General features: G+C 51.2%; 1 protein-coding gene across 2 annotated transcripts in view; it reads left to right on the forward strand.

The window, feature by feature from the left end:
• Positions 1–26,760, forward strand: part of LOC140427021 (cyclin-dependent kinase-like 3) — a 325,265-nt gene that overhangs the window by 114,029 nt on the left and 184,476 nt on the right. For both annotated transcript variants that reach the window (XM_072512424.1, XM_072512425.1), the window contains exon 4: positions 13,633–13,811. In XM_072512424.1, the coding sequence (XP_072368525.1) occupies positions 13,633–13,811 (179 nt within the window). The remainder of the gene's footprint in view (positions 1–13,632; positions 13,812–26,760) is intronic.

The following is a 26,760-nucleotide window of genomic DNA, read 5'->3' on the forward strand; positions in this document are numbered from 1 at the left end:
CCTCCCGCCCCTTTGAGCGCCTCAGCATGGACTTCAAAGGGCCCCTCCCCTCCACCGACCGAAACACCTAATTTCTGAACGTCGTCGATGAGTCCTCCCGATTCCCCGTCGCCATCCCATGCCCCAATATGGCATCTGCTCAACAGCATCTTCACCCTGTTCATTTTCGCCGCTTATGTCCATAATGTCATAATATACATCTATGTATACAATGGAGTGCAGACAGGCAGTGATTGACACACAGGATGACCAGTAAGCACACAGATAATAGCCTATCACCAGACAGGACACGACCACTATAAAGCCAGAGGGCATCAGTTTTCCCACGCTATCTCGGGACCCAGGTTCTGAGACAGTCAGAGTTAGTGAGCTGGCCAGTGCAAACACCATGTGGTAGCTAGTAAGTCTGGTTAGGCTAGTATCAGGTCTCCAGTCAAGTCAGCATAGTGTCAACCTACAGTTGAACATGTATAATAGTTTAGATGTTAAATAAAATCATGTTGCATCTTATCAAGTGTTGGAGATCTGTCTCTCACTACACTGCATCAAGTGCAGTCCACATCGAACCAGCCTACCCAACACATCACACAGCGACCGGGGATCCTCCTTTATGAGTGATGAGCTGCGTCAGTTCCTGCTCAGCAAGGGCATTGCCTTGAGCAGGACGACCAGCTACAAACCCCTGGGAAACGGGCAGGTGGAGAGGGAGAATGGGACGGTCTGGAAGGCCATCCTGCTGGCCCTGTGGTGTAAAACCTCCCAGTCTCCTGCTGGCAGGAGGTCCTCCCCGACGCACTCCACTCCATTCGATCACTACTTTGCACTGCAACTAATGAAACCCCCCTTGAACGTCTCCTTGCCCTCCCCAGGAAGTCCATCTCCGGGGTTTCACTCCTAACCTGGCTGGCAGCTCCTGGACCCGTCCTCCTCCGCAAACACGTGCGGATCCACAAGGCGGACCCGTTGGTCGAGAGGGTACATCTACTGCACGCGAACCCGCAGTACGCCTACGGGCGCCAGGACACAGTCTCCCTCCAGAACCTGGCACCAGCTGGATCCCCACCCACAGCCCACCATCCGACACCTCCCCCCCCCCCCTCCGGTTGCCCCGGTGCCACCCATCCTCCCCCCAGCGCACCTCACTACAGCCCCCCCCCCCCCCCCCCCAGGATGATCTGTCCTCCCACTGGTTCCACCCGGGGGTGAAGTCAAGGACAACATGCTCCCGGAGTCACAGGCGACCAAGTCGGCGCCCGCATCACCACCGGGACCGAGGCGCTCACAGCGGAGGATCAAGGCACCCGACTGGCCCAATTTGTAAATGTTGCCTGGACTGTAAATTTTTCACCAAACTGTAAACCTTAATTTTCACCAAATTGTAAATTTTTCCACCACCCCAGCTGGACTCCTTTTTAACAGGGGGTGAATGTGGTAGTCACCATTGATTGTATAATAGTTGTAGCGATGATTATTAGAGGTAATACGGTAAGGCTCCTGTACTATAGGTACGGGGGTAAATCCCTGCCTGCTGGCTCCGCCCAGTAGGCGGAGTATAAATGTGTGTGCACACCCGAGCTGCTTCCATTCTGGTAGCAGCTGCAGGAGGCCACACATCTCTGCTTAATAAAGCCTCGATTACTCTCTACTCTCGTCTCGTTGTAATTGACAGTGCATCAGGTATGAAAACCTTTGAGAAATAGTGCACCGTGATGGGTTCAAAAATTCCATTTCCCTCCCGATAAAAACACACAAATAGGATTAGAAAGTGGAAAGGGCCAGGTAGGCAGGCAGGCAGCAATTCTGGCTGATGATTATGAGCTTGCCCACAAGCTCTCATCCCAAAGAAAACCTTTCCGTAAACACCCCCAGAAGCCTAGAAAGGGTAGGAGATGAGAGAGTGATAGGAAGCAGACCTCCCATGTGAGCGAAGGGGGCAGCTAGAAATACAGGGTCACCTCCTAAGGCCAGAAAGGATGGTGCTAAGAAAAGGAGTGATGCTCGGCATCCTGTGTGTGTCAATTGCTGCAATTCCAGATATCCATGCCGATTGTTGGGAGTTACGGAAAAAGCCTGTAGGATTTATTGGGACACAAAGGCCTTGTTCCGAGAAAGAGAGTAAGGCAAAGATCTTAGCAGACCAAGCAGTGGCTCTGGCCGCAGCAGCAAGTTCCTGTAAGCACACCCCTATGGATTGGGTGAGTTTAGCAAAGTCCTTGAAAGTTATGAAAATTTTGTGTCAGAAGGACAGGTGTCCCCATTTCCCCAATGCGAGGCAAGTAAGCCCATGGTCACACTGAGCGATACTGGTCCAGATCATTACTACTGAAAAGGCATGAACCTTTCCTTTGGAGGGCACAGTACAGTCCAGGACAAAGTGCAAGGGAAAATGCATGTCAATACCATTATACGGGGGGGCACCGGGAGTGTGACGTCATATGACCTATTTAAATGTGGAACAAAGAATCGACCTGGCGGAGCTGCTCACCGTATTTCGCAGTGTCTGTACTTTAACTGTGATCTGGATGCGGAGGGACCCCTCTCATTAAACAGAAACCTTACCATTTAGGTACAGGAAAACAGATCCAGGTCCGTGAGCAAATCAAATATATGTGCTATATCCACCAACTAATCGAGCCCAGCACAGCAGCTGGAGTTCCCCAGTGGTGCTTATGCTAAGCTGAGTGGCTCCTCAAAGCTCTGCATTGATCACCGAAAGATGAATGCAGTAACCATAGCTGACTCTGGCTCGGTTCCCCATTTGGACGATTGCACAGATGGAGTGGGTAACACAGCCTACAGCAACAAGATATATATTTTTTCAAATTTAGTGCACCCAATTATTTTTTTCCAATTAAGGGGCAATTTAGCGTGGCCAATCCACCTACCCTGCACATCTTTGGGATGTGGGGGTGAAACCCACGCAGACACGGGGAGAATGTGCAAACTTCACAGAGACAGTGACCCGGGGGCCGGGATCGAACCCAGGTCCTCAGCGGCGTAGGCAGCAGCGCTAACCACTGTGCCACCGTGCCGCCTACATCATCAAGATAGACTTATTAAATGGAAACTGACACAAGCCTTGGACCACCTGAATGAAGGAAATCGCTGCCTTTGCAACTTCAGCTGTGTTATACCAGTGTCGAGTCATGCCGTTTGGACTCAGCAATGCCCCAGCCAACTTCCAACGGCTGATGTACCAGGTAGTAGTGGACCTATCTGTTATGTACTGTATGTCTTATCTGGCTGGCCATACTTTGCAAGTCCATGCATTATGGGATCACAGGTTCCATGTTGTTTGGTTAGTTTGAAGCAATAAACGGCAGTCTCAATGTTAAACACCTTCTGTAGGGTGGCACGGTAGCGCAGTAGTTAGCACTGCTGCCTACGGCACTGAGGACCCAGGTTCGATCCCGGCCCCGGGTCACTGTCTGTGTGGGGTTTGCACATTCTCCCCGTGTCTGCATGGGTCTCACCCCCACAACCCAAATGATGTGCAGGGTAGATGGATTGGCCATGCTAAATTGCATCAAAATTGGAAAAAAATAATTGGGTGCTCGAAATTATAGAAGATTTTTAAAAAGTTAAACGCCTTCTGTGCCTATGTGCATTGATTTATCTTTGAAAGGTACCAGTATCAAAACATAACAAACTGCAAACAAGGTCAATGGACCTTTGCGGTACTGCCACTCGAAAAGCAAATCTATACCACAGGAAGGAGTTGATGCTAAAACATTGAATATATTCAAGAGGCGGCTAGATATAGCACTTGGGGTGAATGGGATCAAAGGCTATTGGGAGAAAGCAGGATTAAGGTATTGAGTTGGATGATCAGCCATGATCGTGATAAATGCGAAAAAGGCTCGAAGGGCCAAAAAGTCTCCTCCTGCTCCTATCTTCTATCTATCTATGTAAGTAAGAATCTTTGGGCGGGATTCTCCAACCCCCCACCGGACCGGAGAATCGGCGGGGGGTGGCGTGAATCCCGCCCCGCCGGCCCGATGCCAGCTTCCGGATTCACCGGTGCCGCTTTTTCGGCGGGGGCGGGATTCACGTCGTGCCAGTCGGTGGCCGATGGCAGTGGCCCCCCCGGCGATCCTCCGCTCCGCAATGGGCCGAGTGGCTGCCCGTTTTCGGCCAGTCCCACCGGCGTAAATCAAACAAGGTCCTTACCGGCGGGACCTGCCTCTGCGGGCGGCCTGCGGAGTCCTCAGGGGGGCGCGGGGGGATTTGGCCCCGGTGGGTCCCCACGGTGGCCTGGCCCGCAATCGGGGCCCACCGATCTGTGGGCAGGCCTGTGCCGTGGGGGCACTCTTTCCCTCTGCGCCGGCCGCTGTAACGGTCCACCATGGCCGGCACGGAGAAGAAACCCCCTGTGCATGCACTGGGATCACGCCAGAACACGCTGGCGCTCCCGCGCATGCGCCAACTCACGCCGCCGGCGGAGGCCCTTCGGCGCCGTTTGGTGCGGCGCCAACCCTGCCGGTGCCGGCCTTGCCCCTGAAGGTACGGAGGATTCCGCACCATCTGGGCGGCCCGATGCTAGAGTGGTTCACGCCACTCCTCGGCACCGGTGCGGCCCGTCCCGCCGGATAGCGGAGAATCCCGGCCTTTATTTTTCATCCGGTGAGCCGCATGTTGGATTTGTACTGAACTGCAGAAAAAGGCTGGCAGAGTTAAATACAGAAACCTGCAGAGTTTGGAACAAAAATCAACATGCAGACGTAACAAAAAAATGAAACTGAAGAGTAACAACAAGTTTTTTTTAAAATTGGAGCTGTTCAGAAGAGATTTGGACAAAGGTGGCAATCAGAAGCACTGTTGTTTCAAGTAAAATCAAAAGGACATTCAAAAAAAATAATAATAATGATAACCGAAAGGAACTAGTAAAGGAAATTACTAGTGAAACAAAATTGGCCCTGATTGGACCACAAGCCCAGCAGGACTCCCGAATCACGGGAAAATCAATTGGACACATCCAACAATTCTAACATCAAACAGCAGCCCCCCCCCCCCCCCCCCCCCCTGTGTACAGAAAAAAAATTAAGGCCTGCAATTGCTGCTGTATGATTTTAAAAATCCGTTTTTAAAGTTTGGCAGGTTTGAAGGGGAACCAAGAAGCCAATCCCTGGGGATCCCATAGGAAACACAGAGAGCGAAAGTCCCTGCCAATTAAATAAAACCTCACGAATCAGCAATCTCCTTTTTTTTGATTGATTGATTGATTTATTGTCACATGTTCCAAAATACTTTTCACTGTACTTCGGTACATGGGACAATAAATCAGTCAATCAATCAAAAAAAAGGAGATTGCGGCTCTGCTTTATACGGGAGCAAAGAAGTTTTTAAACATTTGAAAAAAAAGAGCAGCCTCGCTGCCTGTGAGTCTGCCAGAACCCGACAGATGGGGAAAGTCACAGCAGAGAATGACAACATCTGCGGAGACAACCGAGTGGAAGGAAATGGTGACAGCACTGACAGCTCTTAAATTGGTGATGCACGATCAATCACTACTGAAGCGAGATTGTAGTCCAATTGAAGGCTTTAATGAACAAGTAGTTACCCCCGCAGCTCCGGTACAGAATGGCTGCTGTGGGTGAAACACAGACTCTTATGCTCCGCCTGCTGGCAGGTTCTACCACTCATATTACAGTATAAGGTACATCCCACCTAGGTACCGCATTACCCCTAATATAGCCTCCCACAATTGGCAACACAGCAACTGATGAAGAAAAGGAAATAAAAGGCTGAAAATAACTACACTTACCCAACCGATGGGACATTTTGATGGGGCTGTTGAACAGTAGAGCTCCTACACTGAACATTTTGAGTTTTGTGTCCTTGTAAATGGAATTGAAAATGATAGAAAGGCAGCAGCTTTCCTACATGTAATGGGAGCCAAAGAAGCTTATTAGGAAGTTTGGCGAGGCTGACAAACCGGTCACAAAAATGTATCAGGACAGAGTAAAAGTCCTGGAGACGCATTTCCCCCTAAGCCAGAAAGATTTAGGCTTCATAAAAGAAAGCAAGAAGAAGGGGAAACAATGGCCCAGTATGTTGTGGTACTTTTAAAGCTCACTGAACATTGCGAATTCAGTGAAGCATTGATGATATCGTCCATGGCAGGCTGGTCTGTGGCCTTCGTAGTGAAGCAATCCAGAAATGCCTCCTGTCAAAGGTGCAGAAAGCCATAGGGATTGCAGTCTCCACAGAAATGGCTGCAAAAGAAGCACAGCAGCTGAGCGCATCAACTCGAGTCCATAACATGACAGCTGAGCATGCACACAAGTTAGCAAGCAGCCTGGAATGTTACCATTGTGGAAAGCCTGGCCATCTGAATGTTGGTGCAGAGACTTGAATGCCATCAGTGTGGCAACAAGGGACACATTGAACATTCCTGTAAAAACAAAAAAGAAGCACTGAATCAGTGAAGCAAGCCAGAGAAAAATAAATCTGAAGTCTGGCGTAAGAAGAAAAAAAATCTGCATATCCTACAGCAGGAATGGGGGGACCAGAGTTACGGCGAGTCTGTAAAAGACGGGAGCCTCCACATCTTGTCAGTGACAGATAGTTCACAGGGCTAATGCGTAACATCATTGCTGATGGGTCAACGAATACATATGGAACTGGATACAGGGGCAGCAATGTCTGATGAGGATCATCTCTAGAACTTGGATGCCACCCTACAAAGGTTCAAGGAATATGGTGTATGGGTTCGCAAAGACAGGTGCAATTTTTTTCAACCTTCTGTGGAATATTTGGGGCGCGTCATTGATGCTGCTGGGCTTCATAAAGCAAACTCCAAGGTCAAGGCTATTGTGGATTCTCCAGCTCCTCGGAATATCAGCCAGATTTGCTTAGAGCTGCTGAATTATTAGAGGAGATTTAGTCCTCAGCTGCCAACCCTGCTGAAACCCTTGCATGAGCATCTGTGTCAGAACAAGGCCTGGAAATTGACTGAAGTCTGTGATGCTGCATCCAAGAAGGCTAAAGCAGCATTGACAGATTCCGAGGTGCTGACGCACTTTGACCTACCCTTACCACTATAACCTGCATGTGATGCATCACCTTACGGACTTGGGGCCTCAGACATAATCCCCTCTGGTGCAGAGAGGCTTATAGAGTTTGCTTCACGGACTTTAAATAAAGCAGAGCCAATATGCTCCAATTGAACGCGAAGCACTGGGAATAATTTTCAGAATCCAGGAATTTCACCGGGACCTATTTGGATGGAAATTCACGCTGACTGATCAGCAACCACTCACATTAATATTCGGTCAACACACAGGTATCGCTTCTTTAGCTGCAAGCAGGGTGCAGCATTGGCCATTGATGTGGAGTGGTCACACCTATGACATCTACTGTCATGGCTGAAAGTGAAGTAATATATATATATATTATATATGTGTATATAATCTTGGTCAGCCGGACTACATTATAAAGACATTTTCAAAATGGACAATTGCAGAACTGACAAGCTGGCTCCAGCTGGTCACATGCTGGTTTCTGGAGGTTTCTGAGCAGTTTCAAAGTGAACGAAGATTAACAGCTCAAACGTCTTGCCAAGCCAACAAAATGCCCTAGTAGATGGGCTGCCTGCCCCAGCCAGTTACAAACAAAGGCAGCTGTGCAAACCCTAATCCTCCAATAATGGTGCTAATGGCTGAAGCATTAACTGTTCTAACACAATGTTCTCAATAAGGGGGGCATGTTTAGTGGATCCATAACCAAGGTCACCAAGAACAAAAGGCATCCTGACTCCAATTAAACACCTCAAGATTCCAGCACAAGGAAAATATATCCTTTGTCCAACATTTTGCAGGAATGATAGGAGGTGTTACATGACTTCAAGCTGCGAGAACTTGCAATATCGTCCTATGGAATTGAACTCAGGCAGTTACTGTTTGACCTCTGATGAGAACAGGACCTCAGGCAAACAGCCTGTGCTCTTTACCATTGATAGAAGTCTTACAACACCAGGTTAAAGTCCAACAGGTTTGTTTCGATATCACTAGCTTTCGGAGAGCTGCTCCTTCCTCAGGTGAATGAAGAGGTATGTCCAACATACCTCTTCATTCACCTGAGGACGGAGCAGCGCTTATGCAGCGGAGCAGACACGGTGCATGCGTGTCTGTGTGTGTATACAAAAATACTACAGGTTTGTTTCGATGTCACTAGCTTTCGGAGCGCTGCTCCTTCCTCAGGTGAATGAAGAGGTCTGCTCCAGAAACACATATATAGACAAATTCAAAGATGCCAAACAATGCTAGGAATGCGACCATTAGCAGGTGATTAAATCCTTACAGATCCAGAAATGGGGTAACCCCAGGGTTACAATGGTTCGTTTGCGGTTGCGCGACATTTGTTTGCAGCAAACTACCCAGTCTTCAGAACAGTGACCACGACACCACACAACCCTGTCATGGCAATCTCTGCAAGACGTGCCAGATCATCGACATGGATACCACTATTACACGTGAGAACACCACCCACCAGGTACGCGGTACATACTCGTGCGACTCGGCCAACGTTGTCTACCTCATACGCTGCAGGAAAGGATGTCCCGAAGCGTGGTACATTGGCGAGACCATGCAGACGCTGCGACAACGAATGAACGGACATCGCGCAACAATCAGCAGGCAGGAATGTTCCCTTCCAGTCGGGGAACACTTCAGCAGTCAAGGGCATTCAGCCTCTGATCTCCGGGTAAGCGTTCTCCAAGGCGGCCTTCAGGACCCGCGACAACGCAGAATCGCCGAGCAGAAACTTATAGCCAAGTTCCGCACACATGAGTGCGGCCTCAACCGGGACCTGGGATTCATGTCGCATTACATTCATCCCCCACCATCTGGCCTGTGAAATCCTACCAACTGTCCTGGCTTGATACAATTCACACCTCTTTAACCTGGGGTCACCCCATCTCTGGATCTGTAAAGATTTAATCACCTGCTAATGCTCGCATTCCTAGCATTGTTTGGCATCTTTTAATTTGTCTATATATGTGTTTCTGGAGCAGACCTCTTCATTCACCTGAGGAAGGAGCAGCGCTCCGAAAGCTAGTGACATCGAAACAAACCTGTTGGACTTTAACCTGGTGTTGTAAGACTTCGTACTGTGCTCACCCCAGTCCAACGCCGGCATCTCCACATCATTACAAAAATACTAGTTGTGCAAGATCAACACCATGACCAAGTGGAGAGAGGAGCACAAATATCACACCCAAGGATTTTCTGTTCTGGACTAGACATTCTAGCTCATTATAAGACCGGAGCTGAATGGTTTTCTGCTACTGTGATTTCTCTGACAGGACCTGCTTCATACAGTCCAAACCGCAAATGATCTCACCTGGCAAAGACATGTTGATCAACTGTTGTCAAGTCAAGCACTGTCTAAAGATACACCTCTTGTGGAAGAGCCTGATTTCACACTTTGAGTGAGCCATCTCCAAGTCAAGGAATGTCGACTCCAGTCTGACCACCTCAGTCTAGCTTGAGTGAAGTTGAAGTTGTCTCAACTTTACCTGCATTTGACACAACTTGAGATTCAACTATAAGTCCGAAATTATCATCAGTCTCCAATGAACATTACTCTGTAAAACCAGAAATCCGCCATAACCCATATTGGAGAGAAGACCTCTTGAGTTTGATTCCGGCCTTGGGTGACTGTGTGGAGTTTGTCCCATGTCTGCAGTGGTTTCCTCCGGGTGCTCTGGTTTCCTCCCACAGTCCAAAGATGTGCAGGTTTGGTGGATTGGCCATGCTAAATTGCCCCTTAGTGTCTAGGTTAACTGGAGTTATTGGGATAGGGTGGGGGTTTGAGCTTAGGTAGGGTGCTCCTTTGAAGGGTTAGTGTAGACCTGATGGGCCAAATGGCTTGTTTCTGCACTAAAGGGATTCTGTGATTCCTTTGAGGCAGTCTACCCTCTCTCTAATTCAGAAAATGTTTTGTTAAACTGACATTTCGAATAAGGGGTGAGGAACATGTTATATACGATATGTCTTGTTTGGCTTGCCATACTTTTATGGGATCGCTGTATTTTGTTAGTTCAGTTGCTGAAGTAATAGCAACTGTTGCAATGTTAATCATCTCCTGTGCCTATGTGTATTGATTTATCTTTGAAAGATGCCCATATCAAAGCATAACACGATCCAGCTTTGCAATGTACCTAGATGAGCTACTAGTGTACAATGACACCTGGGAAAGTCATCCCAAACAACTGGAAGCTTGCTTCCGAAGGTTACAGTCAGCTGACCTGAAGGTCAACCTTGTAAAAAGTGTGTTTGCTAAGGCTCAGCTGACCTACTAGGACATATGGTGGGTTGAGGACAAGTACTGCTCAGAACTGCAAAGGTACAGGCAGTGGCGAATTTTCCAACCCCACAACAAAATGTGAAATAATGAGATTCTGAGGGATGTGTGGTTTCTATCGCAAGTTTGTACCTAACTTCAGTAATATTACTGCCACACTAACAGACTCATTACAGAAAGGAAGCGACGATAGTTTGGAAAGAAAGGTTCCAAACGTCTTTTGAGAAGCTGAGAGCTGTTCTGACAAATCAACCAGTGCTAGTAGCTCCAGACATGAACAAAGCATTTAAAATAGTCATTGATCCCTCATGGCAGACATAATGCACAACTTGCATTCTGTGCAGGTGGAATGAAAAAAAACAGACTGCCAATGCCCCAACCATCGCCAACCAACCACCCCTTCACACCCAGAGAGCGTGAAAGGTGCTTTGACACAATTACTCTTCAAATGATTCTGAGATGAGAGGTCAAAAAGATAATTACCTGTGCTACAAACACAATGACGATAGCAGACATGTTCATCCACTTCCTCTGGAATATACAGCCAGAAAGGCTTTTTAAGAACTGTTCACCAAACCATAGAGCGGAGATTGGACAGATATACTGAAAGAGTGCAAAGAGCCTTCTGTCTCTCTCTTTTTCTCTCTTTCTTGGAAGTATTGTGCACAGATATTGCAGAGTAAGAAGAGAAAATCTATTGCAAACCAAGATTTCTTGGATATAAAATGTGCAAATTGGTTCTGTACAGCTACACCTTGGAAGTCAACCGAACAAAATAGTCACAATGAGGAATCATAAGACCATAAGAGATAGGAGCAGAATTAGGCCACTCGGCCCATCGAGTCTGCTCCGCCATTCAATCATGGCTGATATTTTTCTCATCCCCATTCTCCTGCCTTCTCCCCATAACCCCTGATCCCCTTATTAATCAAGAACCTATCCATCTCTGTCTTAAAGACACTCAGTGATTTGGCCTCCACAGCCCTCTGCGGCAAAGAGTTCCACAGATTCACCACCCTCTGGCTGAAGAAATTCCTCCTCATCTCTGTTTTAAAGGATCGTCCCTTTAGTCCTGGTTCTAGTTTTTCCTACAAGTGGAAACATCCTCTCCACGTCCACTCTATCCAGACCTCGCGATCACCGCATCAAGGCCAGCTAATGGACAGTTAACCATGTAATTCTTCGATTGTTCACCTTCATGAACTGTAAAAAATCTTTAAATCTATTCTCATATTCTCCCATTCTGTACTAGTGTGTGTGTGTGGAGTCCAAGAAAAGTGTGTGATGTATGAATGAGGGTTATGATTACCTACTTTTCTTTAAATTCAGGAAGTGGGTCAATAAACCTATCTCGTGTTGTGATTTGCTTCAGAAAACCCATCTGATTAATGCTTTAAAATCTGAAAACATATACAATGGGACTCCTGTACAATTGAACTGCGCTACAGCCAGACCTGGAATAGTAAATTAGGGGAGTTAAATTTTACTGCTCTTCACAAGGTGGTAACAACAGGCCTTAATTGCCTGTATTCAGTGCCATAGGACAACAACTGGTACATATGTATAAAGTGAAGAGTTATAAGAGACTGATTAGAGATAGTAGGTAATAGCCTGGAACCCAGAATCTGCAAGAAAATGAGCTGTCAGAACGTATTCCCCAAAGCAGAAAAATGGTTCATTCATGCTTTTGGCTGTTAACGGCATTAAAGCTCAATTGGAAACTTTACACAAGCAATACAGGCAACTTTATGACGATCTCAGAGAAACAGAGACAGATGAAATCTGAGTAATTGTAGGCACATTGGGCCAAAAGAATATGACGACTGAAACACAAATATTGCTTTGTTTGTCATAGATCTTGCAAATTGTGCAATTTATAGGAGCATACTGTAATACTGCAGTTGCTATTTAACCATCTAGTAGAATACCTTGCGAATAATAAAACTGGCTTCTGTGTATTATTTTACAGCAGTGCAAAATATTATAGGATTGAAATATTTGCATTTATATAGTGCCTTTCGTGGTCCCAGGGTGACACAAGGGGTGGGATTTTCTGGCCGTTCCTGCTGGCGGGATCTTCCAGTCCGGTCAATGGCAGACCCCCCCCCCCCCAACTCTGCGCTGCGGGTTCCCCAAAGACGGAGGGTACGAACAACAGGAACTCCCATCAACAGTTACAGGACCAGAAGATCCTTCCGCCAGCCATCATTGGTCCGCCACTGCAAAACATGCCCCAAGGAAGGGGGGTGCAGGAAATCCGGCCCAATGTGTTTTAGAGCCAATGAAGTATTTTTTAACTGCAGTCACTGGTGTGATGTAGGAAATGTAGCAGCCAGTTTGCACACAGCTAACTCCTACAAACAGCAATGTGGTACAGCAGTGTTATAAGGCAACCTGTTTTTGTGTTGTCGACTGAGAGAAAAATATTGGCCAGAACACTAGGGATAACTCCCCCCTCCCTCCGCCCTTGCTCTTCTTCAAAATGGTGCCATATCTTTTATATCCATGTGAGGGGGCAGATGAGGCCACAGTTTAATGTTGAATCCAAAAACCAGTGCAGTACTTCAATGTGCTGGGGTGTCAACCTCGACTTTTGTGCTCACGTCTCTGGTGTGGAAATTGAAACCACAACCTTTCAACTAATAGGTGGGTGCTATGATATAAACCATGGCTACCATTAGCTATGTTACTGTATACCTCTAACTTTCCACAGGGTAGGGCAGCATGGTGGTGCACTGGTTAGAACTGCTGCCTCACGGCTCCGAGGACCTGGGGTCGATCTCGGTCCCTGGTCACTGTCCGTGTGGAGTTTGCACATACTTCCCGTGTCCGTGTGGGTCTCACCCCCACAACCCAAAGATGTGCAGGGTAGGTGGATTGGCCCTCTAAATTGCCCTGTAATTGGGAAAAAAATTATTGGTTACTCTAAATTTAAAAAGACTTTCCACAGGGTTAACATCCTTTGAAATGCTTGGTAAAGTACTGGAACCTGTTTATTTCCAATTGATGGAGGGAGAGACCATCTCCAAGATGGTTTACCAAAGTGCCTTTTGCGTGTATTCTGGTAATTGGTTAGACAATAGCTGTAGAAGAGATATGGAAGTCAGATGACCAGCCACACTGCCAAGTCAATTTACTTCTTACTCTTTTGTGACCAATACATGAGTACAGAAGGGCCTCCATATCGCTCATGATGTGTATGAAGTTTGAACAACTCTGCTGTGATTTGAAATGGCTTGGTGCAATTCATTGAATTTACTCATCCCTTCCACGGACAAAATTTGTAAATTATTTAATTATTTTTTTGTCTACTTATTTCTCCTGCAGATAATTCATCGTGATATCAAACCTGAGAATGTTCTGGTCTCGGGGTCTGGCGTTGTTAAACTCTGTGATTTTGGCTTTGCCCGTTCAGTGGCTGCCCCCGGAGAGCCTTACACAGAATATGTGGCGACTCGGTGGTACAGGGCTCCAGAGTTAGTTGTCGGTGACACCAAATATGGAAAGTAGGTACATATTGTTAAGAATATTTATCTTCCCTTTCTCTTAATTTACATAAGGAGAAGAATATGCAGCTATTCCCTTCAGCAGTACTCTGCTATTGAGCCGTACAGGCCAGGGAGGACCCTTGTTTGGTGCCTGGTTTGTGCTGAGCTAACCGATTTGAATCAGGGGCGAGATTTCAAAATCCACAGGTGTGATAACGAGCCTGTGTGCACTGCTGCAGAGGCACGTATGAGGAAAACTGGTTCAGGCTCACAGTGATGCCCTTCAAGTTGAATAGCCTGCTGATAGACATTTTCTAGGATCACACAAGAAGAATACTTATTTTGGGAGAATAAACCAAGGACAGAAACAAGGAAAAATTAGGAGAAAAAACTCCCCATGTGACATTCTTGAAGCTAACTGACTTTACTTGTTTTTGTAAACTGGATGAGAGGGAGTCAAACTGGGAGCCTTGAGAAAGGTGACTGCAAGGTTGGCCAGCAATGAGGCCTTCGAAGACTTTAGGCAGAAAGGCCTTGTAGATACAGGATGGTAGATTGATCTGATAAAGTAGTGAAGGACAGGCTTTTTCAAAGTAAATGCTTGATGATAAGAAGAGGGTCGCAACATTGTCAAACAAGGAGCTGAAAAGGGGGACAGAGAAGTTGAGAGTGGGGTTCACACATGCTCAGGCATTGAACGACAGGGTTTATAGGAAAATTTAATCTTGAACAACGAGAAAGAACCTGCAGAGAGTTGAGTAAAAGTGGGTTTTGGGGGATTGGAAACAAGGAAGATCTAGGGCAGGATTCTCCGACCCGCCAGCCCACGATATTCTCCGGCCCCCCAAAACTCCCGTTGACATGAATCACGCCGTGTGCCTCGGAGAATGTCGAGGACCGGCGCGACGCAACAGGCCCCGGGGCTGCCCCAATTCTCTGGGCTGGATGGGCCGAAGTCCCGCCGACATGACCACAGGTCACGCCGGCGTAAATCAAACCACCTATTTAACGGCGTCAACCAGTCGTGATGGTTGACGTCGGACAGCGCGGAGGTAGGGGTCGGCGTGTGGCGGTCGCCGGAGAAGTGACGGCACGGCCGCAGGTGGTGGGGCGGGGTTGCGGGGAAGGGGCTGGGGGAGGGAGGGGCTGGGAGGGGAGGGAGGGGCTGGGGAGAGGGAGTGGCTGGGGAGGAGGGAGGGGCTGGGGGGAAGGTGGGGGGGGGGATATGGAAGGGAGGGGCTGGGGAGAGGGACGGGCTGGGGGAGGGAGGTGCTGGGGGAGGGAGGGGCTGGGGAGGGGCAGGGGGAGGGGGAGGGTCACGGGGAGGGGCTGGGGGAGGGGAGGGGAGTGGGGGTTGGAGAGGGTGCGTGCCGGAGGGGGGTGGGGGGGGGATTGGTGAGGGTGCTGTGGTAGTACCAGGTATTGTGGTTCCTAAGAGGTGGATGACCATTGGTTAGACCCAGGAGTCTACCATTGGCTGTTGTACGTAGCTCCGCCCTGAGAGGCGGAGTATAAGAAACGGTGCTGTCCCAGCAGCCTTCACTTTCTGTATCGAAGCTGCTGGGGAAGAGTTCTAGCAGATTAAAGCCTATTAGTTATGAATCACTTCGTCTTGAGAGTAATTGATTGAGCATCAATTTAATCTGCTAGACTTAAGCTGGAAGGATGGATCTCCGAATCAAAAGCGAGTGCCTTCAATTCAGCCCCCACGCGGAGAACTCAGCTGCAATTTTTAAACACTGGCTGGCGTGCTTGAAAGGCTACCTCAATACGGCCGGAGGCACCCCCACAGAAGGACAGAAAATGCATCTCCTGCGCTCAAGGGTCAGCCCTGGGATCTACCCCCTTATCGAGGAGGCGGAGAATTATGATGCCGCGATCGAACTGCTAGAAGGACATTATATCCGCCCTGTAAATCAGGTCTACGCTCGTCACCTGCTTGCGACTAGACGGCAATGCCCCGCGGAATCGTTGGAAGATTTCTACCGGGCACTACTGGTGCTGGGCCAAAACTGTGGCTGCCCGCAAGTTTTGGGGAACGAGCACACGGAACTTTTAATCAGGGATGCTTTCGTAGCAGGTATGACGTCCTCAGATATCCGCCGAAGACTCCTAGAAAGAGACACTCTGGGACTCAGAGAGGCAGGGGCCCTGGCAGGGTCCATGGACGTTGCCTACAAAAACGCGCAGTCCTATGCGCCCGACCGCGTGGCAGCTCCCTGGGCTGCGTGGCACCCCGCAGCGGCAGCCCCACAGACCTCCCCCCTGACCCCGCAGGACTGCGCTGCGAGATGGCCCGCTAACACCGCCGGGCCCCGCTGTTTCTTCTGCGGGCTGGCGAATCACCCCCACCCGCGCTGCCCGGCCCGCACCGCCACCTGCAAAGGGTGCGGCAAGAAAGGCCTTCTGGGGGTCTGCCTGGCCCGGTCTCCAGCGACTCCGGACCGCCGCGGCAACCCTCCCTTCAGGCCCCGACTGGCCAGCGCTCACCACCACCCCCCTATCCTAGGGCCATGTGTGACACACGGGCGTGGCCATCTTGACCCCGGACACCACGCTGGACGGGTGGGCACCGCCATTTTGTCCATCGCTGCTGCCATCTTGTTCATCCCCGGAGTGCGACCCATGGGTGACGCCATCTTGGATGGGGCCCCAGGTCCCCAGCACGGCCGACTACACGCTGCCCAATCAGAACCCGCAACTGCTTCATCTGGCCTCGGTAACACTGGACCAAAGTCGATCCCGGACACTCGCAACGGCTACAACGACAGTCTTGATCAACGGCCACGAGACGTCTTGCCTCATTGACTCTGGGAGCATGGAAAGCTTTGTTCACCCCGACACGGTAAGGCGCTGTTCACTTGTAACCCACCCTGTAAACCAAAGGATCTCCCTGGCCTCTCGGTCACACTCAGTGTAGATAAAGGGGTTCTGCCTAGCGAACCTCACTGTCCAAGGCAGGAAATTCGACAATTTCCGCCTGTATGTCCTGCCGCACCTCTGCGCGGCTACCCTCCTGGGGCTGGACTTCCAATGCCATTTGCAAAGCCTGACTTTTAAATTCGGCGGCCCTATACCTCCCCTTACTGTCTGCGACCTCGCGACCCTTAAGGTCGACCCGCCTTCCCTGTTTACGAACCTCACCCCGGATTGCAAACCCGTCGCCACCAGGAGCAGACGGTACAGTGCCCAGGACCAGACCTTCATCAGATCAGAGGTCCAAAGGCTGCTGGGGGAAGGAGTCATCGAAGCGAGCAACAGTCCCCGGAGAGCTCAAGTAGTGGTGGTAAAAACCGGGGAGAAGCATAGGATGGTCATCGACTACAGCCAGACTATCAACAGGTTTACGCAGCTGGACGCATACCCTCTCCCCGTATAGCCGACCTGGTAAACAGGATCGCACAATACAAGGTTTTCTCCACGGTGGATCTCAAGTCCACCTACCACCAGCTACCCCTCCGTAATAGTGACCGCAAATACACTGCCTTCGAAGCAGATGGGCGGCTCTATCAATTTTTAAGAGTTCTCTTTGGTGTTACTAATGGGGTCTCGGTCTTCCAGCGAGAGATGGACCGAATGGTTGACCGGTATGGCTTACGCGCAACGTTCCCGTATCTGGATAACGTCACCATCTGCGGCCATGACCAGCAGGACCACGACACCAACCTCCACAAATTTCGCCAGACCGCGAAAATCCTCAACTGACATACAATGAGGATAAATGCGTGTTTAGCACCGACCGTCTAGCCATTCTAGGCTACGTAGTGCGTAATGGAGTTATAAGCCCCGACCCTGAACGCATGCGCCCCCTTATGGAGTTCCCCCTCCCTCACTGCCCCAAGGCCCTGAAGCGCTGCCTCGGGTTTTTCCGCTTTTACGCACAGTGGGCCCCCAACTACGCAGACAAAGCCCGGCCCCTAATCCAGTGCACAACCTTCCCCCTGTCGACGGAGGCCCGCCAGGCCTTCAGCCGCATCAAAGCAGACATTGCAAAGGCCACGATGCGCGCCATCGATGAGTCCCTCCCCTTCCAGGTCGAGAGCGATGCGTCCGACGTAGCTCTGGCGGCCACCCTCAACCAAGCGGGCAGGCCCGTGGCTTTCTTCTCCTGTACTCTCCACGCTTCCGAAATTCGCCACTCCTGGGTCGGAAAAGAGGCACAAGCCATAGTAGAAGCTGTGAGACATTGGAGGCATTACCTGGCCGGCAGGAGATTCACTCTCCTCACGGACCAACGGTCGGTTGCCTTCATGTTCGATAATGCACAGCGGGGCAAGATTAAAAACAACAAGATCTTGCGGTGGAGGATAGAACTCTCCACCTTCAACTACGAGATCTTGTACCGTCCGGGGAAGCTAAATGAGCCCCCTGATGCCCTGTCCCGCGGCACTTGTGCCACTGCACAAGTGGACCACCTCCGATCCCTCCACGAGGACCTCTGCCACCCGGGGGTCACTCGCTTTTTCCATTTTGTCAAGACCCGCAACCTGCCCGACTCCATCGAGGAGGTCAGGTCAGTCACCAGGGACTGCCAAACCTGCACAGAATGCAAACCGCACTTCTACCGGCCAGAGAGGGCGCACCTGATAAAGGCTTCCCGTCCCTTTGAACGCCTCAGCATGGATTTCAAAGGGCCCCTCCCCTCCACTGACCGCAATACGTATTTCCTGAACGTGATTGACGAGTACTCCCGGTTCCCTTTCGTCTTCCCCTGCCCAGACATGACCACAACCACCGTCATCAAGGCCCTCCAGGGTATCTTTACACTGTTCGGTTTCCCCGTGTACATACACAGTGATAGGGAGTCCTCCTTTTTGAGCGACGAACTGCGTCAATTCCTGCTCAGCAAGGGCATTGCCTTGAGCAGGACGACAAGTTACAACCCCCGGGGAAACGGGCAGGTAGAGAGGGAGAACGGAACGGTCTGGAAGACCGCCCTACTGGCCCTATGGTCCAGGAATCTCCCAGTCTCCCGCTGGCAGGAAGTCCTCCCGGTGGCCCTCCACGCCATCCGGCCGCTGCTCTGTACAACCACAAATCAGACACCTCATGAACGTCTCCTGGATTTCCCCAGGAAGTCCTCCTCCAGGACCTCGCTCCCAACCTGGCTAGCGACACCCGGACCCATCCTGCTTCGGAAACATGTGAGGGCGCACAAGTCGGACCCGTTGGTCGAGAGGGTCCACCTGCTGCACGCCAACCCCCAGTACGCCTACGTGGCGTTCCCTGACGGCTGGCAAGACACAGTCTCCCTTCGGGACCTGCCTCCCGCCGGAACCCCACGCGCACCCGAACCATTGCCCCCACCCTCCCCACAGCACCTAACTGGAGGGTCAGTACTCCCGCCGCTCCTGCCTAGGCCTGACCACACAACGACGCCCCCTACAGGCGCCCCCCCCCGTCAACCTTTTGCCCCAACAGCGCCGCCTCGGGGTGATGAAGCTGCCAGGGAGGACGACATCACGCTCCCGGAGTCGCAACCGCCGGGACCCTCATCAGAATCACCACCGAAGCCCAGACACTCCAGAAGGACGACGAGGCCACCCGATCGACTGATTGCTGCACTATGAATACTTTGTAAATACCCTGGACATTGCGGTACCTCCATACCTGGTCATACCATGCGAAAGGTGACTATTAACGCTGGCCACCACCCCCGCCGGGCTCTTTTTTAACAGGGGTCGAATGTGGTAGTACCAGGTATTGCAGTACCTAAGAGGTGGATGACCATTGGTTAGACCCAGGAGTCCACCATTGGCTGTTGTACATAGCTCAGCCCTGAGAGGCGGAGTATAAGAAACGGTGCCATCCCAGCAGCCTTCACTTTCTGTACCGAAGCTGCTGGGGAAGAGTTCTAGCAGATTAAAGCCTTCAGTTATGAATCGCTTGAGAGAAATTGATTGCGCATCAGGTGCGTGCCGGGGAGGAAAGGTGGGGTGTTGGGGAGGGTGCATGCCGGGGAGGAGGGGGGGGCAGAGAGGGTGAGTGATAGAGAAGGTGCGTGCTGGGGAGGAGTGAGGGAGGGGAGGGGGTTGGGGAGGGTGCTTGCCGGGGAGGAGGGGTGTCCGTCTGGCCATGTGCCAGCTGGCAACAGTTGTGACCATGCAGACCATGGCACCTGGCTGCGGGGGTGGGTGGGGGGGGTGGGGAGCAGTGGTGACATGTCATCTATCCCCCCCCACCCCCACTCCCTGCAGGATGTTTGGTCATCACCCAGCGATGTTGGCCGCCGTGGCGGTAGCCGCACTTCTACATGTTGCCCTGGGGGAGCTGGAGCAGGAGCGTGCCAGGGAGGCAGTGGAGGCTGCCGCAGAGGAGCGTGCCGCAGGGAGCCAGGTGGCAGCCGCCCAGGTTGGAGGGCTGCTTGCACAACAGGACGAGGAGGAGGAGGTGGTGGTGGTGGTGCCACGGCGACAGAGATGCCCAATGAGGCCCCGTGTGTACCGGCCCCGCTCGTCGTACCAGGACCTCACCATGGCACACATCTGCCACCTGATGGCACACCTGGCACCGCGTGGCACTGGGGGAGGAAACCCTCTCCCCGTGGCCGAGAAGGTTACGGTGGCCCTGAACTTCAATGCCACGGGGTCATTCCAGGCAATGAGTGGGGACCTGTCCGGCATCTTTTAGGCATCGGTGCACCGGTGCGTCCATGCAGTGACAGACGCCCTATATGCCATTGCGGATCGCTACATCCAGTTCCCTGTGGACCGGGCCAGCCAGGATGCCCGGGCAGCGGGCTTCGCTGCGGCAGCCAGGATGCCCATGGTCCAGGGGCCGCGTTCACGAATAGGAAGGGGACCTATTCCATGAACGTGCAGGTGGTCTGCGACCACCGCATGAGGATCCTGCACGTCTGCGCCCGGTACCCGGGAAGTGTACATGACTCATTTGTATTGGCGCAATCTTTCATCCCCACCATGTTCGAGGGACTCCCCCCCCCCCCCCCCCCCCCCGGCTGATGGGCTGGTTGCTGGGCGACAGGGGTTACCCGTTGTGGTCGTGGCTGATGACGTCTATACGGAGGCCACAGACTGACGCGGAGAACCGCTACAACGATGCTCATGCAGCGACCAGGGGTGTAATAGAGAGGTGCTTTGGGCTGCTAAAGATGCGCTTCAGGTGCCTGGACCGCTCTGGAGGGGCCCTCCAGTACCCGTCAGATAGGGTCGGCCGCATCGTTGTGGACTGCTGCGTCCTGCACAGCATAGCCCAGCAGAGGGGCGATGTGCTGCCGGCAGAGGAGGGGGACGGGGAGGAGCAGCAAGATGAGGTGCAGACCTCCCCAGATGAGGAGGATGGGGGCAATGGTCAGTATGGACGGGCTGGACATGGACGGGAGTCTGCCCACCATTACCGGCTGGGCAAGCGGGCACGGGACAGGCTGATAGCCGCCCGGTTCACGGACTAGGGGGGCGTGTGAATCGCCGAGTATGGGCACAGACTGCACACTACGGCACCAGCCTACCACCCTCACCCCAGCCATCCAACACCAACCACCCACACCCCATCTGCATGCACACCACCCCTCCATTGCACATCCACCTGCCGCACAACGGGCCGGGCTCACACGGACGCCGGTGGAAACGTGTCTAATCAGGCCATGGAGAATGATGGCAACCCGCCCTGTGATGAGCTCTGGGCTCTACATCGTTGACAATGTCTGACCCATGGCCACAGTACCACCCTCCACCCGGACCGTCCCTGCATGCGGCCGTGACACTGCAGCGCACGGTCCCGTTGTCTGCCTCGGCGAGGGTGACTCGGGGGTAGGGGGGCACGCTTACCTGAGGCTGATGTTCTATCAGCCCTCACATACCAGCTGCCGCAAGCTGGCCGTCACCCCCTTCGGTCGTCCCTTGTTCCATGCCTGCATCGGGTCTATGGGTGGGTGTGGTAACTCCAGGAACTTGGGACCCATCTGGGCAGCAGATGGTTGCCTGTGCCAGGCTGCCCTCCGAGCACCCGGCCCCTCGGCTGCTCCTGCCTCCACCTGCTGTACCGGGACGGCTGTGTTGTGCGCACCAGTTAGTGTCCCGGATGCTTCATCGCTAAACTGCCCAACTGAGGTGAGTGTCTCTGCGATGGTGGAGGGTGTAGGAAATAGCAGTGGCGTAATGGCGTGCTCCTTATCCGACCCGAAGTCCGGGGTCCCCTGGAGTGGTGATTCCTGACCATCCGTCCCCTGTGTGTGGGTGTCGTCCGTCCCCTGTGTGTGGGTGTCGTGTGCGTCAGTGTCCTGGGCGTCAGTGTTCTGTGCGTCAGTGTCCTGGGTCGGCTGCGATGGGGGTCTGTTGCTGTGGCTGCCCTCCTCGTCGCTGGGTGTGGCCCACCGGCGTCGCTGCACTCGCACTAGATGTGGCCGGTGTCCGTCTGGTGCTCTGGGTCTGTCCCTGGCACGTGGTCACCCTGGAACGTTCTGATGGCGGCGTCCACCTGAAGGGCCGGGTTTGTCCCCCCTTCCCCTATATGCCCCCTCCCCCCATATTCCCCCCTTCCCCCATTACCCCCTTCCCCCATATCCCCCTTCCCAAGTATCCCGATAAGGGGAAAAAGGGGGCAGGCAGTGGCGGGCGGCCATTTTGCCGGGTTTCCGGGGGGGGGCAGCGTCTTTTGTGCAGTGACGCCGCGTGCGTCCGTGACGGGTGACACCGTCCCGAATTGCGTCACGTCGCTACTAGCCCATTCCGGGCCGGAGAATTCGCGACGTTTCGGGGGGCCCGACTCCGGAGTGATTCTTGCCGTTTTTGGCGCTGGGTTCGGGCCACTGCGCCGATTCACAGAGAATCCCGCCCCTAAAGTTTCAAAGTGGGTAACGGAAGATCTGTCAGTTAAAGGTTGGAGAAAGCAATTTGTGGCAGAGAAGCAGACATAAGCCTTTGGTCGCAGGGAGGGAAATATTCCACCATAGGAGGTTGGTCGAACACCTCATACACTCTCGTCTATAGTGTACAGACAAGCCCATGGAGGTGTCTGTCGAATCAGGGAGAGAAGTGAGGAAACCATCACTGGAGGAAGGGGGGAGAATGTGAGCAAGGTTAATTCACTCTGAAAGGTGCCAGTGATGAGGTGAAGCAATACAAAGCTAAAGTGAGATTGGAAAGGAGATTTTAATCTCAGGTGTGGGAGGACATGTGTGGAGTTAGGTTACTGGTAGATAATAACAAGACTCTTGGAGGACAGGGGCAATGGTGGTCGAGAGAAATGCAATATAGGGCGCGATTCAACTAAATGGGAACAAAGTTCCTTAGTGAGCACGCTTAGCCACGTGTTTCCCAGTGTTCGCCATTTTTAAATGGGGCCCGATCTCCAAAGCCCCTGCCATGACCCCTGACCTCCCAAGCAGCAATGCAGTGTGGGGGTGGTCCCAAGACCCCCCCCCCCCCAACGCCCACGCAGGGCACACACAGCCCGATCGCACCCGTGCAAAAATGCCAGCTTGGTACCTTGCCAGTGCCAATCTTGCAGTGCCCCTACCAGCTGGCAGTGCCACCTGGGCACCTTGGCAATGCCAGTTGTGGCAGTGCCAGGGTGCCCCGGTGGCACCAGCAGTGCCAGGGTACCCTGTCCACAGGGCATGCATCTGGAGGCCTCCGAACCCCTGGGCGACCCCCACGAGTGCCGTTCCATCTCCTCCTTTGTGGGGACCAGTGCTGAACAGCGCTTACCCAAGATCTCCGAGGCGAAGGGGTGGATCCCCACAATGGGTGGGATTTACATTGCCACGTCTCATGAGATCGCGTTAGATCTCGCGAGGCATTTCAAACCGGGTACAACTCCCGGGAGCGAGGTCTCCCGTTTTTTGTCGGTCGCGCTGCGCCACGGCGAGCTGCTTTTCTGGCGCAGCATGTCCGTTGGATCGCACCCATAATGTGGAGAAGTACTGTGTTCTCTTGGTATAGGCCATGTCGGTAACCTGGGGGGCTATTCAGCAATCCCATTGCGCCTGGTGCAAATTCGGGCACAGCGGGTGAATCGCGCGTGAGCCCCAAATCGAGCTCCGCGCAGGGCCGGTCGCCGGGCCAATTGCAAATAACCCAACTCGCTCTGCCCGGCCCAATCTACCATTCATTTAAATACCTGGATGTCGGATTCACCCGGCACATGGGACTCAATAGCTGTGCCTGGGAGACAGGGTGCTGTTAGGTACTGGTCCACACACAAACATAGACCAGTCGTAATGGCATCTAGGGGGGTCTCTCAAGCCATTGGAGACCCCTGGGTGGTTGGGGACAGGGCAGGGTGGCACACTGGTACTCCCCCTTGCACCTGCATACCTTGGCACTGCCGGTTTGGCGCCTAGGCAGTGCCACTTTGGCACCCTGACAGTGCCACGATGGCATTGCCTGGGGCCCGGCTGACAGTACCAGGTTGGCACTGCTAGGGCTCGAGCCCAGTTGGGCCTTGCCAAGTAGGGTGGTGAGGGGGATTCCTGGGGATCTCCTCTAGGTTGGGAAGGGGTGGGTTGGGCTGGGGGTCAATATAAAGCCAGAGGGTCCTGAAGGGGGAAAATTGGGGCTTCCGGACAAAATGGCTCCCCAATCTGCGATCAGCCTTTCCTTCTGGCGTGCTGATCTTGCCAGCAGCAAATCCCTCTAACTGAGACCTTGATGGGGAGAAATTCCTTGAGGCCCAAAACAATGGCAAAGTGCCTTTGGATAGCAGGATGTTACTCGGTACTGCAGACGCTGAGGAACTGCCTGCCAAACGCGCCTGACTGTGGACTTTTACTTCAGTCCGTTGAATCGGGTCCTTCCCCTTCTGGACTGAGATGGTTAAGAACATAAGAAATGGGAGCAGGAATAGGCCATTTGGCCCCTTGAGCCTGCTCTCCCAGTCATTACGATTATGATGATCGGATTGTGGCCTTAACTCCACTTTCCTGCCTGTTCTCCAAAATACTTGGCTCCACTGCCAATCAAAAAACTGTCTAACTCAACATTGAACATATTCAATGGCCCTGCCTCCAGTGCTCACTGGGGGAAGAGTTCAAAACGCTAACAGGCTTGGAGAGAATAAATTCCTGCTCATTACCTCCTATTTTGAGACTGTGCCCTTCTAGTTCCCCAGACAAGGGATATATCCTCTTAGCACCCACCCAGTCAAGCCTCCTCAGAATCCTCTGTATTTTGCTACCGTCACCTCTCATTCTCCTAAACTACAATGAGTAAAGGCCCAACCTGCTCAACATTTATTCATAAGATAACCCCTCCACCCCAGGAATCCAGAATTGCCTCTTATCTGAACTTCCCCCAGTCTGAAGTAAGGTGACCAAAACGGTACACTATGCTGTAGATATAGTCTCACCAATGCAATGTACAGTTGTACAGTTGTGGCAATACTTCCCTACTTTGAAACTCTATTCCCCCCTTGTAATAAGGACCAACATTCCTTTTGCCTTCGTAATTATGTGCTGTACCTGCATACTGACATTTTGTGATTCATGTACAAGAACATCCAGGTAATTCCGTACCGCAGCATTCTGAAGTCTCCCTCCATTTAAATAATACCTTACCACCCAGAACAGTGAAGCTTTTCTATTTTCATTTGGCATAGTTATTAACGCACATTAGCTGTGCTCAATAGATAGCAGTTAAATATCTGTGTATGCTATTGATATATTCATGCAGTTTTGCGACACAGCTGTGTATTGAGGACCAGTATCAAGTACTCACGGGCCAGGTACAAAAAGAGTTTTATTCAGTTTTTCTTGTTGCAGAAATGTATTAAATATCAGGATTAACGACTCAGGGTGGATGCTGTAATACATCAAAATTCATTGAATAAGAGAGAGCAGGTGCTATCTTGCAGCAATTAAGACACATAAAAACGTATTTCACAAACTGCCAAGTTACAGAATACATTGATGAAGAAACCTTATTAATTAGCTAAGTGCATTCCATTCAGCAGCCTCAAGATTAATGATGCCTTCATGTAAATATCCTCACAGGGAACAAAGTTACTGTTAATTATTCATTTTTATGTCCTTTTTAAAAAGCGTATTTTGTTGTGCGGTTTTAGCTAATTGGATACATTATGCTTAGTGCCATGCTAACTGTAAAGATGATCAGAAGGCACCTGCAGTAATATTACAGTGTCACTAATTAAACTGCTGACTATGCAAAGCAGTCTCAATCCTGCCAGGGTTGACTCATGCTGCTGTGTGATGCAGGTGACTCTCGTGATTTTTGTTCTGATTGGTGAAAGCGAAAGTGCAGGCTATAGGCCTTGCATTAGCTCATATCAATATTCTACTTTTTGCATGGGAGAGTGATGGGCTGCAGTAAATTAAATAATTGCAGGAGTGCTCCTTACTTTCTTCCTCATGTGGCTTCTCGCAAACTGCAAGATAAATATTCCCATGTCTCCAGGAGGAGTGACTTGTGATGAGTTGAAACAATCTTGAATGAATAGGAATCCTATGTGCACAATTATACAGTGTAATATGCAGTATAGTGCCTGTTTAATGCTGCACCATAAAAAAGCAGAATGCAATAAAGCATTTACATTTTTATTAGGCAAGGGTATTAAGGGTTACGGGATAAGGCAGATAGGTGGAGCTGAGATACAGATCCCTTCATCTAACTGAATGGGAAAATAGGCTTCAGGAGCTGAATGGCCGACTCCTGTTCTTATGTAAGTACTCCTGAACTGTCAGTCGCAAAACTCCACTTCTGTACTTAGTTCAGAAAGAGGCAGGCTAATGCTTCGGGACCTGTAACTACACCAGATAATTTAAATTTTTTGAGATCCCAAATTTGAAGACATTTATTTTATTGGGAAAAAATAATTCATAATCTGCCAGTAGCAGGCAGGGTGTCAGCAAGTGTAGTAAATTTCAGAATCCCTGTTACTAACACACTCGTCCGCCAGTGTTGGTATGTGATGCTGATATTTGGACATTTACTAATAAACATGGAAAGAAACTAGACCAAGACTATTTACAAATAACTTATAGTTAGCAAAA

The sequence above is a fragment of the Scyliorhinus torazame genome, chromosome 7 (genome assembly GCF_047496885.1).
Source record: "Scyliorhinus torazame isolate Kashiwa2021f chromosome 7, sScyTor2.1, whole genome shotgun sequence".
NCBI lineage: Eukaryota > Metazoa > Chordata > Chondrichthyes > Carcharhiniformes > Scyliorhinidae > Scyliorhinus > Scyliorhinus torazame.